General features: G+C 39.3%; 1 protein-coding gene across 2 annotated transcripts in view; it reads right to left on the bottom strand.

Moving 5' to 3' along the window:
- Window positions 1-18,624, bottom strand: part of crn (pre-mRNA splicing factor crn) — a 35,352-nt gene that overhangs the window by 9,600 nt on the left and 7,128 nt on the right. Inside the window, exons 5-11 of one of the 2 annotated variants that reach the window (XM_067155776.2) lie at window positions 16,677-16,845; window positions 16,452-16,584; window positions 14,367-14,528; window positions 14,148-14,276; window positions 6,577-6,789; window positions 6,344-6,490; window positions 2,372-2,587 (exon numbers count right to left, since the gene is read on the bottom strand). In XM_067155776.2, coding sequence (XP_067011877.1) covers window positions 2,372-2,587; window positions 6,344-6,490; window positions 6,577-6,789; window positions 14,148-14,276; window positions 14,367-14,528; window positions 16,452-16,584; window positions 16,677-16,845 — 1,169 coding nt within the window. The remainder of the gene's footprint in view (window positions 1-2,371; window positions 2,588-6,343; window positions 6,491-6,576; window positions 6,790-14,147; window positions 14,277-14,366; window positions 14,529-16,451; window positions 16,585-16,676; window positions 16,846-18,624) is intronic. The other variant, XM_067155778.2, reaches the window with a different exon arrangement.

Here is an 18,624-nt window from a genome sequence, read left to right as displayed (position 1 = left end):
ACTGAAATGAATAACTGTGTAGCCACAAGAATATGCGGCATAACTAAAGCCAATGTTCAGCATTAGTGTGAAATCAAAGATAGCTTAAAAAATGCATACTGTACAAAAAATGTATTCAGTGGCCGGCAACAAGGTCGCTTTACAGAAGTCGAAGATGAAATTGAAGATATGTGCATGAAAAATGCAAGGGCAGAATAGTCATATCATGGCACACAAAACTCGTTGAGCTTCAACATCCGTGTCTATTATACTGTAGGTCTACATCACTAGCCACTGAAGCTGGCAAGAGAGACATGCGTCTAACAGCAGCCAATTGTAGCCGACGCTTAGTAAGAGTTTTCTTTTTGCTAGGAGCTTTACGTCGCACCGACACAGAAAGGTCTTATGACGACGATGGGATAGGAAAGGCCTAGGAGTTGGAAGGAAGCGGCCATGGCCTTAATTATGGTACAGCCCCAGCATTTGCCTGGTGTGAAAATGGGAAACCACGGAAAACCATCTTCAGGGCTCCCGACAGTGGGATTCAAACCCACTATCTCCCGGATGCAAACTCACAGCCGCACCTCTAACTGCCCGGCTAACTCACCCAGTAGTAAGAGTTTTATAGACAACAAGAATACTTTGGTGATGGAACGTCGTATTGCAGACACACGTGGAACAAATATTGCCTGCAAGTTTTCAATGGGTTATTTTCAATATTATGATGCCAGTTTTAAATTAATAAAGACTGATTAAGCAGCTGCAAAAAAATACGGCATAATTAAAGCCAATGTTCGGCATTGGCGTGAAGACAAATATAATCTAAAAATGCATACTATACAAGAAAAGCATTCAGTGGCCCACAACAAGGACAATTTAAAGAAGGCAAACATAAAATTGTGAGATGTGCGTGAAAAATGCAAGGTCGGAATGGACGAGATGCGATATGAATGCGGGCTGGCGAATAGGAATTCCCTGAACTTTCAAAGGCAGTATCAGATACCTGTAATGAAAATGATTAGGGAAGTAGTTAGGATTACGTAATACTTGTGTGTGTTTATTTAATTTCTCAAATTAAATCTGAAATTTGTTTTAAATAAAAATATGATTTCAATTTTTTTTTTTAAGGCAAAAGTGGGGGTCATCTTGGATTCAGAGAAATGCGGTAAATGATAGTGTTATATGTGTTACTATCAAATGTCAAGGGGGTCAAGGGTCAAGGGCTAAGTTCTCCCAGTTCATCCTGGAGATCACTAGTCCAGTACGGCACACTGTCTTTTGAAGAAAACCGCCGACGTACAGCGAATGACAAGAGGCAACGTAGGAAAGAAAAAGAAGTGCTGAGGAGACATAGAAATAACATGACTGCTCCACCTGGGACTACCTGTCATCACTGTAGCAAAATTGTGTAACTCCCGCATTGAACTGTATAGTCACCTCCGAACGCATAGATGAAGAGGCATCCTGCCTGGAAGACAAATCTACTCGATTACCAGGGTTTGCTAGCAGTATCATATGTACCCGTTCTTTGCATGGGAAATGGTAATAGATTTCATGATTCCTTCATGAATTTATGTGAAGTTGCATCCCTGTAGGTCTATTCAAATTTTTAATACCGCATGTTACAATGATATTATTTTACAAAAGCTAGTGACAGTAGACTAATGTGAAGTATGATAAAACTGAACAAAGGGGAAACAGAATGAGGATGATCACAGAGTCTATTGAATGGTACAGTTCCTGGTATGAACTTTTGCATAATTCTCCGTACTTCTCGGTTACATATTGCTGTTCGCCTGAAACCGGGAGTGTCGCAGTGGCTGAACACTCATGAAACCAATCATTGACAAAAACCTCTCTTATTATCTGTTCTATCGAAAAGAGTAAAATGGCTCTTTACTTAAACCCAGTCACCCACCTTGAAATGATGTATGACAGCAGGTAGAATTCCATTAAGTTTGGTTGTGTATATTTTGTGGGAGTGCAAATTCACAGTTTCGATTTCGTATAAACACCCAGTCAGTTCAGGGATTTAGAAACAATATTGGCCCTAAAACCTACCCAAGGACAGGTGAATTCTGAATATGAAGTTTAGTAGAAATATATCCAATAGTTTTCAAGTTATCAGAACTGAGAAAAAACAGACAGACAGACAGACAGCAAAGCCAAAATATATGCACATGGTCATTATTACCCCTGAAACGGATAATGGAACGAAAATTTCGCCAAAAGAGTCAATGTACAAACACAGTCATTACAATTTTATTTATATGATAATAATTAGTGTTTTTGACAAACTGAAAAGCAGGGCTTCCTCCATAATAAATCTGTCTAGACAGGATTGAATGATAAGAATATTCTTCTCAGGCAATCTGTTACTTTTCATCCTTACCTTAACATGTAATGTTCTCTCCAGGAGACGTTCATACAGTTCTCTGGCTTTCTCCATTTCCCCAAGAGAAACTTCGAAGTCAACATATGCCTTCCACAGTAGTTCTGGCATGTCGAGACGAGGTTGATTCACAGCTAATTCGTAGATAGCTCTGGCACGTTCTATATCCCCCAACAAGGTCTCCAGCTCAGCAAACTGCAAATATCCAGTGTTGAGCTAAGTAAGAGTGCAATATAACCGTATACTTCATGAACAATATAATACCATTTTCATACACACAGGTTATATATATTTTCATTTATTCCTGTATTACAGGCTGCCATTAAAACAAGATAATATATATCAAACTGGATCTGTAAAGTTCTACTAATTAAGGAAACCTCTAAAATGTAAACAAACTTAAAATGAAAAGATGGTATTATCCAGCATGATACTTCCTTGCTGTATATGTGGTGGTATATATATATATATATATATACAATTTGCTTTACATATCAGTGACACAGATGGGTCTTATGGCGACGATTGGAGAGGAAAGAGCTAGGAGTGAGAAGGAAATGGCCATGGCCCTAATTAAGGTACAGCCCCAGCATTTGCTTGGTGTGAAAATGAGAAACCATCTTCAGAGCTGCCGACAGTGGGGTTCAAACCTACTATCTTCCGAATACAAGCTCACAGCTGCACGCCCCTGACCGCACGGCCAACTCACTCAGTATATAGCTGGTGTCTCAGGGTAATAATGGAGCCTCGGAGGACGAGAGTCACAATTTCATGGGTGCAATTCATTGGACGCTGGAAGCACTTTCACGTGGTGACAAACTTATGAAGTACCATACCATAAACTCTAACCATTAACCATAATACTTCGGTTTCCTGAAGGTGGTATTTAGATTTGCCGTAACGGATGGTGGATTCGTATTTTTTCTTCTTTTCTAGACTGACCTCACATAACAATCGGATCTAAAATGAGTCCCTGAGAACTGTTCTCTTTAAATGCTATGATATCAATTCGCTGCAAACTGCAACTGATGGCTACTCAGTGTATCTTCTTACATGCACTGAACCTTAAGTACATTGAATGCATTCTCTCTCACTTCTTCAGCAATAAAGAATTTGATCTGATGGTGCTGCAATTTCCTTACAAGCTGTCTGTATCTCCACAATCCCTGGAGATAATGTGCTGACCTTGCCCTCTGCCCAATCCTTCTTGAGTAGAGGCTGCATGCCCTAAAAAGACCAACAGCTTTGGATGGATGAGTGTCCCTTTAGATGGTACAATGGTCCCCTAGACAGAGGAAGTACCACTCAATTCTGGAAAGCAGCATGTCTCCATGTTAGGGGTGGCTGCAGCACATTCATGGATTTAAACTATGATGCTGGAAAAGAAGTTTGATTCTTTGTTCAGCCAAGGAGAAAAACAAGTGAGTCATTCACAAGATCAGTCCAGATCTGCCTCTTGAGGCATTTCTTGCAAGGTCACAGTTAAGCACATCTTTGGAAAAGATGGTTATGTGATTATGATTAGGAAAGTGGAGGGGACTCAACAAATGGTGCTGGCACGGAGATGGACAATGTCTACATTTTCAAACGCTGCCATCTTCAAATAGATGGGCTCTCTCTTGATCAATCCCAGTTCTTCCACATTCATTTCTTCTCAGGCCCAAACAAGTTCTTTTTGCTTGCCAGCCTTCGTCAGGAAGTTGGACTCAATGCTCATAGAGGGGCCATCTTGACAGAGCTTCAGACTCGACGTGGGAAGTGTAGGATAATAAAGATAAGTGGATAAACACGAAAAGGGGAAGAGACATAAAATAAAGCTGAATACAGATGGTAGAAGACCAAGAACACAGGACAATCACAAAGGATTCCAGCAGGTCAATATAAGTAATGGAAAGGAACAAACACAAGACAAAATCATATACAGAGAGAGAGGAACATAATAGTCTCTACCACCCGTATTCATCTTATGTCCCTTCCCTTTCCCTGTGTTTATCTGGCTTTCTTCTGATCAGTCATTTCCCACATCAAGAGCGAAAGTCTGTCAAGATGGCACCACCTCAATGAAGAAGGCAATGTATGGAGATGTGGAGATTGTCCTAGTCTTCGTCTCCGCTTTCCACTGCTTCCTCTTCCCACACAGTCCTTTCATCGTGAATGTAGGATTTAATGCTGAACAAAGTTATAAATGATTGTACTGGAAATGCACCGAGTGCGATTTACTTTAACATGGATATGTTTTTGGGCTGGGGTTCTATCTGGAATTGGCTTCATTTAATTTGCCGACACCACTGTCACCATGGCGGCCAGTGTCCGTCATCCAGGTCAGTAGCGTCTTCTGTACGTTGCCATAAGAACACAAGCTTTGTGAGAACGAGTACCATTTACTACCTATCACAATTGGTGGTGATGTGGACACTAATCTGAAGACAGCACCTGGTCAAGAGTTTCCCCTCATTCATGCGTGGTATGTTCACTCTCAAATTAAATAGCGACCCAGCCACTTCCACTATGAAGAGTAGTATGTGCACCAATGCTGTGTTCAGTCACCACGTAAACCACTTAATAATCCAACAGAATATTTCGTACCTTTCCTATCACCATCCCATTAATGAGTATAACTAATGTATACAAACCTATGTCTGTACATAAATGTTTTGTTCCATTCCATCAGTACTGTATTTCTTTTCTTCCCAAAAAATACTTAATTGAACCTCTACACTCCTGTACTCCAAGTTTCAATATTCTGGAACGGTTTTTTTTGCCGAAATTGGTACTCATTTAGCACCACCCAGGGGACGCGTACAGCTTAAGGTATGCTGCAGACGTGAGTAACGTCATCTCCTGCAAAAAAGACTGTTCACCATATGATCTAAAATGGCTGGTCCTCCGTACAATAGAAGAAAGATATCCGTCTAATCAATGGCTAAAAGCATACACAGATGGCTCACAGGAAAAGGAAAACAGAACCAGGGCAGGAATACATTCATCTCTCTTCTCACTCCTCTTCCCAGCAGGCCAAAACAAAACCAATTTTTGATGCAGAGATAAAAGCAATTTCCCATGCACTACAACAGTCATTAGGCAGAAACAATGATTACCAAAAATTTGTCCTTACAGATTCAAAAGCAGCCATCCAAACCGTCTCGTCAAATAATGTCTCAAAATAAAGAACTGAAAGAAATTCTATGTATAATATAAACCCTCCAAAGACTCCACAAACAAATCTCATTTCAGTGAATTCCTTTTCTGGTTGGAATAACAGGTAATGAAGAGGCAGACAGATTAGCCAAAAAAGGTACCACACTACAACAACCTGCCAGTCAGACTGAATTTATGTCAGTATAAAGGATTCTGAAAAATACTACTGTATTAAGAACAGGCATGAAGAAATGGCAAAGAAAACAGCAGAAACCAAATTATGGTAGGATACTGATGCTAAATGGGATCAGTATCAAATAAATCCAAGAAGAGAAGCTGTAGCCTTCTTCAGACTTAACACTGGCCACGACTGTCTTGCAGCTCATCTGAAACGAATCAACATCCTGAGATCTGAAAAATGCACACTTTGCCATGACCCTGGAAGCAAAATGGATAAGGAACACCTGCTACATTGCAACAAACTTGATGTGACAGCCAGAACTTCAGGAACTCTCACTCAACTATACTGGAACGCAAGAAAGCTGATGGATTGGAATCCGGACTAGCCATAAGATACAACAACAACACAGTAACAACACTCCTGTACTCCATTACAGACACACACACTTTGTGCTCATACATTTTCTCCACTACACAGAAAAGCATACAATTCCGTGTAACAGTGAAACGGCGAAGTTACTCGAGTCCATCTACTTGACTGAATAGTCACCATCGTGGTTATATTTCTAGAAGATAAAAGAAAAATATCCTGCCTATAAGTAACAGAATGTTCTAAAACAAACTAATATTGGTTGTTACAGCATGAATACTTACTCTCATCCATGTGACACAATTTTCCGGACCGAATTCGAGAAACTTTTCGTACAATATTCTACATCTATCGAATTCTCTAAGTTGAATTTCCAGATCTATGTAACCACGGAAAAGCTTGTCTTTTGGACATACGCCAAGAGCCATACCCTGAAAGCAGAGAGAGTCAAGTAAGACACCACACAAATGATAAAACAGAACATTAACATTTGGAAAAGAGACAAAGTCGGACTCACCAAAGATTTCCTAGCCACTGTGAGGTTCTTATGCCGAATCTCAAAGTGAGCATACAGTAGCCATATCTTGGAAAAGGTAAAATGTTTATGAGGCAGTAGTTCTAGACAAGCTCGATATACCTCACGAGTCCGCTCAATGTCCTCTGCCTCCAGCTCCTCAAAGAGGGCATAGTTAATCCAGAGGTAGATGTAGCGACGCCAGTATTGTTTCTCCTGAAAGAAAATTAAAATTCAAAACAAATTCAACAAAAAATAATTTCACTTACATTATGAAAAATATGTGTTCCAGAGAGAAACATGCAAACAAACACAAACTGTTGCTATAGTAACATAGGTAAACGCAGTAGAATACGCTTGGTTCATATGGAAGGGGTTGGGTTCAATTTCTCATTCTGGGGAGGCACATAGCCCTAAGAAGTCAGTTTGACATGCATTGTATGTAAGCTTTGGGAAAGCATTCTTTCTGATTATATTAGACATGTTTGCGAAATTAATAACTGGTTTGACTGAAGGCAGTTTGGGTTTACGAAAAGTTATTTGACTGAAGGTCAGCTTGTAGGATTTCAGCAAGATATAGCAGATATCCTGGATTCAGAGGCCAAATGGACTGTATTATGATTAACCTATCTAAGGCATTTGATAGGGTAGATCATGGAAGACTACTGGCAAAAATGAGTGCAACTGGACTAGAAAAAAGAGTGACTGAATGGGTGGCTACATTTCTAGAAAATAGAACTCAGAGAATTAGAGTAGGCGAAGCTTTATCTGACCCTGTAATAATTAAGAGGGGAATTCCTCAAGGCAGTATTATTGGACCTTTATGTTTTCTTATATATATCAATGATATGTGTAAAGAAGTGGAATCAGAGATAAGGCTGTTTGCAGATGATGTTATTCTGTACAGAGTAATAAATAAGTTACAAGATTGTGAGCGGCTGCAGGGTGACCTTGATAGTGTTGAGAGATGGACGGTGGACAATGGTATGATGATAAATGGGGTTCAAAGTCAGGTTGTGAGTTTCACAAATAGGAAAAGTCCTCTCAGTTTTAATTACTGCGTTGATGGGGTGAAAGTTCCTTTTGTGTATCATTGTAAGTATCTAGGTGTTAATATGAGGAAAGATCTTCATTGGGATAATCACATAAATGAGATTGTAAATAAAGGTACAGATCTCTGCACATGGTTATTATGGGGGTGTATAGAAGTTGTAGTAAGGACGTAAAGGAGAGGGCTCATAAGTCTCTGGTAAGACCCCAACTAGAGTATGGTTCCAGTGTATGGGACCTTCACCAGGATTGATTCAAGAGCTGGAAAAAATCCAAAGAAAAGCAGCTCGATTTGTTCTGGGTGATCTCCAACAAAAGAGTAGCGTTACAAAAATGTTGCAAAGTTTGGGCTGGGAAAATTTGGGAGAAACGAGACGAGTTGCTCGATTAAATGATATGTTCCGAGCTGTCAGAGGAGAGATGGTGTGGGAGTACATCAGTAGACGAATAAGTTTGAGTGGTGTCTTTAAAAGTAGGAAAGATCACAATATGAAGATAAAGTTGGAGCAAATATTCATTTATAGGAAGGGGAGTTAGGGATTGGAATAACTTACCAAGGAATATGTTCAATAATTTTCCAATTTCTTTGCGATCATTTAAGAAAAGGCTAGGAAAACAACAAATAGGGAATCTGCCACCTGGGCGACTGCCCTAAATGCAGATCAGTAGTGATTGATGGATTGATTGACTGAAGAATCCTTAGCCTACACCTAAAATGAGTAACAATTACTGAGGGCCAAGGTGGTCAGGGATAGAGCTAACCACACAGGAACATGGTTATGAATGGCCTTCATGACCTGTAAGGAGGGGCTTTTTTTTTTCTACAGCAGCAGCATTAACGCACGTCTGGTGGGTTAACTCGCTACGGTAATGGAGTACACCAATTTGCCAACATCTCAATGCTGAGTGTCAAGCAGCAGTAAATAATGTGACTCCATAAAGCAGGCAGCCCCAACGCAATGCCCCATGATGTCATAATGGAATGCCCAGTCGCCCAATATTCTGGAGCATGCGCTATGCCAGCCGATAGAATTTCTGGTCATTGCTATTCTTACTTAAGCAAATTAATTTTACCCTATTGTTAACATTTAATATACCATGCGTTTATTTCAAAACTTGAAACCTTGAATAAATTTAATGGTCATTTTGGTTTCTGTTTGTTTATTAAGGGAAAAAACACATATTTAGGGCCAGTACGTAAAATTCACTCAACAGTGGTTTTGAACTTCCCCCTTGAAAACTAAACTGACATTAATTTAGTTCAATAAAAAAGAGAAAAAACAACAAATTTATTCAAGGCAGAAAGTTTTAGCTTTAACACCAAGTCAGAGGTTCAGCAATGAATCTTGGTTCTGCATTACCACAGATAATGATTGTCTGTGGGTATGGCAGCATTCAGGGAAGGGGGCACATCCTTTGACTAACAGGGGTAAATTTCCTTGGGCTCTCAACTTTTTTTTTTTTTTTTTTTTTTTTTTTTTTTTGCTAGCTGAGTCTAGCATTATTTCAACTTGCTTTTGCCAGCAATTTTACTTTTATCATTCCTATCCAGTCTCCCTTGGTCAATACTTGTTCTTTTCCAACCAGAGAGTATTAGGCTTGTGGAGCCTCTGGTGTCGTTCATTTTCATGCTCTTTGTGGCCATTCATTTCATTTGCTATTGTTTTATCCTGTTATTTTTGTTTATTCAGCCATTAATGTCAAGTCCTACTGAGCACCCCTGAGATGTCTCTTGCTTTCCGACTTCTCTATACGGGCGCAATACTGATGTTTAATTTCAACACCTGTGTTGTTTGCAGGCGTTGTCTCATAAAGCATAGCTGCCAGGTACAGGGCAAAAAGTGTAGGTGCAAGTACACATCCTTGCTTGAGTCCATCTGTGATTGGAAATTCTTCTGAGATATCATTCTAATACAGTACCTGACCAAACATATCATCATGGAGAACCTGGATCAGACCAACAAAATGCTCGGGGCATCCAAAATGCCTCAAATCCATCCACATAGCATTTCGAGGAACCGTATCAAAGGCCTTTTCAAGGTCATAGAACACAAAGAACAGAGGTGTCATTTGTTCTCTGCACTTCTCCTGGAGCTGTCTTGCTCAGAAGATCGTATCAGTTGTACCACGAGAGGCATGAAACCCATTCCGAGATTAAAGTAGTAACCTCTCAAAAACAACTTGAACCGAGCTTGATAGCTGCAGTCGCTTAAGTGCAGCCAGTATCCAGTAATCGGGAGATAGTGGGTTCGAACCCCACTGTCGGCAGCCCTGAAGATGGTTTTCCGTGGTTTCCCATTTTCACACCAGGCAAATGCTGGGGCTGTACCTTAATTAAGACCACGGCCACTTCCTTCCCATTCCTACGCCTTTCCCATCCCATCGTCACCATAAGACATATTTGTGTCGGTGCAACGTAAAGCAAATAGCAAAAAAAAAAAACCTGAAGTCAATTCAGTAAGATTCTAGCAAATATTTTTCCAGCTATGGAGAGCAGGGATATACCACGGTAGTTTCCACAGATACTGCGACTACCTTTCTTGAAGGTTGTAACTATCCTGGAGTTTTTCATGGCAGCAAGAACATATTTGGTTTTCCAGATTACAAGAATCGGATAGAAAAGCCTGGTTTTTAGAGGCGAGCCTCCACTTTAATTGAGTTCAAGAGGAATGTTGTCTGATCCTGGAGCCTTCCCTGTTTTCATTCAGATCCTTATCCCATTGCCGTTGGGCTTTTAGAGGAAGAGCAGGAGAGAATGCCATAGACTTGAGTTTGTTTAGGGACGATTGCAACTTGCCGGGGAGTGACCCACGCACTATGGTCCTGGAGCCATTCCAATGTGGCACATATAGCACGAGACATGCAGTTTCCAGCATTAGAACTGCAATGGACTGCCGCAGACTAAGAGTTCAAATTAGTTGCGCCTTTACAGCCAATCCATCTGGCATGACCTCTTCCACCTCCACAGCCGTTGGGAACTAGGAAATAAGAGGTTCCTCCTCCTCCTCCTGCTTTGCTGTTGGGTCAGAACACACTGGATTTCAGTGGCATTTCCTGCACTGGGGGACCATCATCCAAGCCTACGGAGGCTCCTCCGCCCAAAGCCGTTGGCCTACCTTAGCGGGTTGAGTTATTTACCGCCGCTCAACACTCGGCGTTAGCTGTTTTTACAAGCTGGTTGCCAACCCACCTAACTGTCCTCCTTTCTCATTCCGTTATTGGGACCAGACAACGGTGGAGTTAGCATCCTGGTACAGTCCTTCAAAAAGACAATGCATGTCCACACATGGGACATGTATCTATGGACTGCCTGCATCATGTTGAGGTACTCCTGGGGCCTATTCCACAAAAGTACGTTCTTGTACATTACAAGTAAATTCTCTAGTAACTAGTACAAACACCAGAGTTTCTGTTCCACAAAAGAATTTTCTACAGTTGTACTTTACTACTCCATACTTACAAATTACCAGTGAATTTTTATGGGTCTATTCCACGAAAGTACTTGTACTTGTAACTTACTAGTGAATTGAGAAGTATTCTCTACCAATGAAAGGACAGTAATATATAAATGTACTAGTGCTATTTAAATATGCTTATTTCAGATATATTTTCATAAATATGAGGTCTAGCAGTAGTGATAGTGATGGTGATGAAAATGAAACTACCGTCTGTACAGGGAAAGAATAAACTTCCAGTTTAACACTGTATTTGAATACAGTGAACGTTTTAGGTTAAGCATAATATAAGTGGAAGAACTTTTGATAGATATTGGAAATAGGTTAAAACATCCTATGAACAGAAATAAATCTCCCTCTGCTAAACAACAGTTACTAACATTACATTGGCTAGGAAATAGTGGTCAGTACCACGGTATTGCAGATATGCATGGGATGGCAAAATCTTCCGTCTGTGGTAGCTGCAATAAATGATATAAAATTTCCTCAAATTGTTCGTTGGCCTGAAAATACTGAACAAACGTGTTCCAAGAAGGACATTCCTGAAATCATTAATGAGCAGAATATCTCTTACATACGTCCAACTTTTCCTCTCAAAAGCTCCATGAGCTTTTCCTAAGTCAAATATTTCCATCCAACCATTTATTTTGTCTTATTTTTTCAGATTCTCACTGAATGCACCAAAACGAATATATTTCTATTTCCTTCAAAATGAATAACCGTTTCTCTTGACATCATTTTAACAATTCATGCAGAGTTTGCAATTTCGTAACAATTAAGTTTGGCGGCCGAATATCGTTCTTAGCGGCATCTGATTCCTAAATGACAGACCAAGGTACGTCAGACTATCGTGGAACTTTCGCGAGGATCGCCGAAGAACAGAATGGGTGATAATAACGGAGTAATTTCCTATCATCAAAGAAATAAACTGAAAAATAACATCGTAGCATTAAGAAATTCACAGGAATATTAGTTCTTTGAATCTTTGCTGCATAAGTTACCTTAAAATACGATATTACGATAAATGAGGCAAGCATAACCTAATTCAACGAATGGAATACGAAGATAAACAGCTGATTCATGCTATGACATAGTATGTTTATTGATATGTCGTCACTTGTAAAACTTGTAACAATTCACTGGTAATATACAAGAGACTTTCAATCTTTTGTGGAACAGAAATGTACAACTCCATACATTACAAGAACCCACACTAGTAACTCGTAATGTACAAGACCATACTTTTGTGGAATAGGCCCCTGTGGTCAGCATTTCCCGATCCGTCCTACAGATCTCCTTCAAGAAGACGCAGTACATGACCAGCATCGAAACAGAACTGAGATGAAAGATAGTTGAGGGAGAAAGGGTAGGGAAACAGGGCCGAGATGAAAGATAGTGAAGGGAGAAAGGGTGGATAAACAGCACCAAGATGAAAGACATTGGAGGGAGAAAGGTTTCAGAAAGTGGAGAAATTTAAATATTTGGAAGAGTGGATAGACAACAACCTGTCCAAAAAAGCAGCACTGATATTGAGGATCAACAAGATGAACTTGGTTTACAAACTAACTATGTAGACCTAGAACAAGAAGATGATCTTGATTAATGCAAAACTCAGACATTACCAGACACTGATCCATCTGGAAGCCTTACATGCAGCTGAATGTTTGAACCTGACAAAAATAGGATTGGTCAAGAAGTTGGAACTGGTAGGGAAAAAAATTCTAAGGAAGATACTGGGACCCCCACAGAACAGAGGATGGATCATACAGAAAGAAAAGAAACCAAGAATTGTATCTCAGAAAAGATCTTTGACACCATCTGGAAGAGGACAGCCATGTTCTTCAGACACATTTACAGAATGGACACGGGAATACTCGCCAACCGGATAGTAAGGCTTCTCGAGACCAGGAAAGCTGCAATGTGCTGGCATGAGGAGATGAAGAAGGACCTGAAAGAAATGGCAATACAAGGAATGGAAGTCAGCAACATGGAAACTTACAAGTCGAGAATCAAGAACACCAAAAGTTTCCAAAGAAAGAGATCCTGAACCCACGCACCATGGACATAAGAGAGGAGAAGCAGCTGAAACTGAATAAACGTAATCCACAGTCAGCAAAATCGAAAGGAGGAGAGGAAGAAAACAACATGTGGAATCAGGTTGGACATCAATTCCATCCCAGTGCTGATCTATGGAACACAAATGGCCAGTTACGACAGCTATGGATCAACTTGCCTCAGGAGAGAATACAATGGCTGTATGATGCCCTTCTGAACCAACTTGGTGCATGTACAGTATTCAGGCTCGAAGGGTGTGAGTTTTTAATTTATTTTTTTACAATTTGCTTAATGTCGCACTGACACAAATAGGTCTTATGACAATAATGGGATAGGAAAGCACTAGGAGCAAGAAGGAAGCGACTGTGGCCTTAATTATAGTACAGCCCCAGCATTCACCTGGTGTGAAAATGCAAAACCACAGAAAAACATCTTCAGGGCTGCTGAAAGTGGGGTTCAAACCCACTATCTCCTGAATGCAAGCTGACAGCTATGTGACCTAAATTGCTCAACATGCGATATTCTACGGACATAGGACCAGCCGTATGCCTGAACTGCTAGCTGTGTTGTCCTGTTGATCTGATACTGCAACCCTTCAGGTTCTGTATAATCCAATGACCTTCCAACATGCACAGCTCTCTACCGCTCCTTCTAGGTGCTTAACTTTTTTTTTTCTTGGTCAGCGAGTATAATTAAAATAAATTTTCATGTCTGCAGTATACATACATTTTTAAGACCTGGCAATTATTTCCACTTCTGGTTAGATTTCAGAGACTAAATCTCTATTTGAAAATTAAGATTTACTTGTTTGTTTGGCTTTTTTTTTTTTTCCAAATTAAATTTCAATTGTACCAAATATCTCTTTTAGTCTTACGGCATTATCCCGTACTTTTATATGACACTGAAAATCTTGAAAGCAATTCTGAATTAATCACGAGTTTTTGACAGTTTCTTGGTCTGACACTCAAACAAATAATCAATATACAATACAAAATAGAAAGTTTGTACAAATACCTTTGTAGGAGGAACATTAGCAATTGCCCGTTCATATGTCTCCCGAATTATGTCCAAGTTTCCCTCGCTCTCTACCAATCGAAGATAATCAAACCAAGCATCATAATTTGTAGGATTTGCCTTCACCTCCTGAAACAGAAACAAATATTCTTTAAAATATATTTCAAATTTCTTCAACTGACAAATCAAATGCTTTAATACAGCTGAACACAAACTTGCCTCTTCATACTGGAACTTTCTTTTGCTGACAATGACATCCTCTATTCCAGTTCGGTCTCCATACTTCTTCTCGTGGATAGTGTAAGCCTTGTATAGTTCCTGAGCTCGATCTTTAGGAATGTAGTCCAAAGCATACTTGTAGATAACTCGAGCCCGATCATGCTTCAACAAACACATATCCCTTTTGTTAATTGATGACTTTAAAAGAATTTGCTGTAGACCATTTATGTTTAGTTTTCTTCTAGGTAAATTATAAATGTTTACATTCACACTTTCAGTTTTGGATAAAACATTCCAACATCCTAATTCACTGCACACCCTTTGTGGGATATACTACAAAGAATTGTCTAATTAGGTTATTTTATGAAACTAGGCAAGTTTAAGTGAGCTTGGAGAAGAAAAAAAAAAAGTGAACACCATCAAGAAGCTGAACTGGAACCAGATAGTTCATGTTAAAATTGAAGATCACATTACTGAAGGGATCAATATATAAAAATGTGGGACAAGGTTGTATCCCACTCCAAACATTTCTAACTTATATACTGAAGTTGTCTTTAGAACTGTCCTGGACAAAGTTGATAAGGGAATCAAGACCAACAAGAAGTAAATAAACACCAACTACTATGCAGATGACTCTGTGACACTCGCTGACAATTCAGAACTCCTTCAATTCCTTCTGAAAAGCATCAGCGAAGTAAGCAGAGTTCGGTCTTACAATAAATATTCAGTAAACAAAATTCATGTTAATCATCAAGCAGAAAATCGCCAACACTGTTATAACTCTATTTGCGTGCTGATACAACTGTTAGACATCAATAATAATTACTCTGGAGATTAATATAATTAAAAGTTGAGCTCCTTGGCTGAACAGTAACCTTATGGGAAAATGGCAGTGCCCACTGAAGAAACGGGGTAAGAATTTTTGTGTTACATTCTGCTACAGCAAACAGATTTGTACTCAACTCTCTGTATGTGTTCAGATCCAGGAGAACTGGGATTGCCATAAGAAGAACAGGGCTAAATTTCAGAAATTATTTAAATTCTCATTAATGAGTATTCAAACTGTGTAATAATATTGCTCCCTATCCCACTGTAATTCCCAACAAGGCTCCAACAATGAAAGCAAAGTAGTCGGTTGTTGCTGAGGGTTTCAAAGACACGCGAGGCATGAGAAAATGAAGGCGTGGAGGCGAATGCAGCAGAAAATTTAGTAATACCTTTAGAAGCTGCCGACACTGACAAGAATACAGCAAAACAGGATCCCTGTAAAGTAGACACGAGTGCAGTGCGCTAGCCTTATAGTGGTGAGTAATAAATAATTTCTCATTATCTTTTACACTTAATAATTTAATTATTTCATTTTAGTGTTAGTTGTTAGTAAGTGCGCAGAGAGAGTTTTTAGTTTGTGAGCATTTCTTTGCAATGTGCATTCGTAATACAAGTGAATTTGGTCATATGGTTTGGGAACTGTCAATACAGAGGCTAAGCCATTCAGAGCATAGTTGCATGCATCATGTATGTAGTTATTGGCTACTTGATGAATAGAAGTCATCACTGCTATAGGCTTACCGGTACCAAAAGATTGTTTTCTGATATTGAATGTTATTGCTGCATATGTATTATAGTATCTGAAGAAAAACATAGTAGCTTTTTGATTTAGCAGTTGGCTTCCTATTGTTGAACTTGAGGTTCAAATTCTGATGACTTCATGATAAAATTTTCACATAAACAAATCACACAATATAAGGAAGATTACTTGACCTTACACCTTCAGCCAGAACTTTGTAATTTTGCCTGTAATTCTGCCTGTTAAACAACAACTATGACTACCACAAAAATACACATAGGCCAGGTTTGCTTCATTTACTAGAATAAGACAAAATAGGATTACTGCAATTTTCTGGGAGAAAGGAATATTTGAGATTTGATTTAACTTTTTCCTAGAGCAACAATGGAATAACCCAAGCAAAGCCTACACTCAAGATGAACACTGAGAACACCCGAATTTGTATCTTGATCTCTAGGCACTTAAGCACCTAGGTTACTGTTGTAAAACAACCTCTGATGTGATAGTATGAAGTTTACCTCTTTCTGTCCTTCTTCAAACTTTGCGAAGGCTATATAAAGCTTTTCATCCATATTCTCTTCACCAAAAAACTCCACAGCACGTTCATAGACTTTACGTGCCCCGCTGATGAAACCGTGTTGCTCCTCGAACCTGAAATATAGTCATAACATTTACTCAAACAACAATTCATCAAAATAGATCTAGGGCACTTATCTAGAACTTGAAGAGGTGAAGAAACTAACCTTGCATATTTGATCCAGTTTCGAACTTCAGGATGCACAAAGACAAACCTCTCATATATTACTCTCGCTCGGTCAATTTCTTTGTAGCGGAGCTCAAACTTAATGTAGGTCAGCCAGGCTTGTTCCTCAGGCTCCCACTCCATCCATCTGTCGAACACCTGACGTGCCCCTGCAGGAATAAGAAAAAGTCTTACATCCATTTAAGTTTACCTATCAAATGCATAAAAATTTGTCGATACTAAAATTTCTCAAAATCTTACCTAACGCCAGTACCCTTTTCCTTTAGCATGTGTATTATATTTAATATTTTTGTTTAATTATCTTCCAATCAGTTAACAAGTACATACTGTATATGAAGTTAATATAAACAACTAGAGTAAAGTTAGGAAAAAAACAAAGTTAAGACCTGTGCATATGGTTTCACACAGTGACAAATCTCCAAACCATTTCTGAAAGTTCTAAGTGGACAGTTCTCCAGAATACATGCCGTCATTTGCTCTTCTGCACCAAAATTATAGGTTTGATGTCGCCATCTTCCCACAGAGCGTCATCCTCAGTTTGAATTTGCATACCACAATTTTTTAAGGCTTCTTCCACTAATGGTAGCGAAATGGAGCCCCATGCACATTTTACCCTCCCTCAAATCTGAGTGATTTTTCCACTTTCCATGAATTAGTGTTCATCGTTAAGCATCCACTGCGTGTATCGCAGTTTCAGTGCCACTTTGAATCGCCAGTTTATGCACACATCTAGTGATTGGAAGGTTCATGTTAGACCTCCATGGATAAACACCAGATCGGTTTTCCCTTGATGCAACTTCTGTTGCACTTCTTGAGTTGTATGTCTGCGGAAGATATCCAGAACCAACATGTTACATACATTTAGAAATGCGCCTAGGCGACAATGCCAAACATAGGTAATAAATTTCATATTATTAGAATTGAATAGGTGGAAACCTTCAGCTTCTGTTTTACATTATATTGCCAAATACAGTAGAAGTCCGTTATAGCGAGAATTCACAACAGCAGAAAATTTACTCGCTATAGCAGATTGTCGTTATGTCTGATATTTGTATAAAAGTCCGAAAACTGCCCATACACATTAAAATCGGTATGAAACGGCAATCAGTTTGTTCAAAACTTGCGTTTCCGCAGATGATATCCACACTACGACTTACTTGTTTGTTATTTTTAGAAATGCGATACTACGTGAAAGTGTATGTTTAATTTCATTCTGAAAAAATTACAGTTCCGTATTGCTCCAAATCCAAGACAATCCCCACTTTTTCCTTCAAAAATTTAAATCAGGCTCAAAAAGTGCTTATTAAATCATATGAATGCTTCTGTTGTGCAGTACACATTTTTATACTATTTTAGACGCCGAATATTGGCTTTCGTTATGCCGCATTTTTTGCGGCTGCACAATTATTCTTTATATCCGCGGATTTGATGACCATTAACTTAAAATTGGCATCATAACACCGAAGAGAACCCGTTGAAAATTTGCCGGCAATACCCATTCCATGCATCTCACGGCGATCCATCAGGAAAATATTCTTGCTGTTTATAAAACTGTTACGGTATTTTTACTCAGCGTCAGATGTAACCGGCTACCGCTACACGCACGTCTAGCTTACCGGGTACGGCCAACTTCAGCGGCTAGTGATATATAGACCTAATCGCAGACGTTGAAGGTCAATGAACGAGTTTAATGCGCCACAGTATGGCCTTTCCGCCCTTGTATTTTTCGTACACATATCCGTACCTCACAATTTCATTTTCGACTTCTTTAGAGCGTCCTTGTTGAGGACCACTGAATGCATTTTTTGTATCCTTCGTCTTCACACTGACGCCAAATATTGGCTTTAGTTAGGCCTATGCCATATTTTCTTGCGGCTGCAAAATTATTCTACATTTTCGAGTTTTTAATCACCATTAACTTAAAATTG

Source organism: Anabrus simplex, chromosome 11 (assembly GCF_040414725.1).
Source record: "Anabrus simplex isolate iqAnaSimp1 chromosome 11, ASM4041472v1, whole genome shotgun sequence".
NCBI classification, from domain to species: Eukaryota; Metazoa; Arthropoda; class Insecta; order Orthoptera; family Tettigoniidae; genus Anabrus; species Anabrus simplex.
Note: the sequence above shows the minus strand (reverse complement) of the source record. Positions and strands in the feature narration are given on the sequence as shown.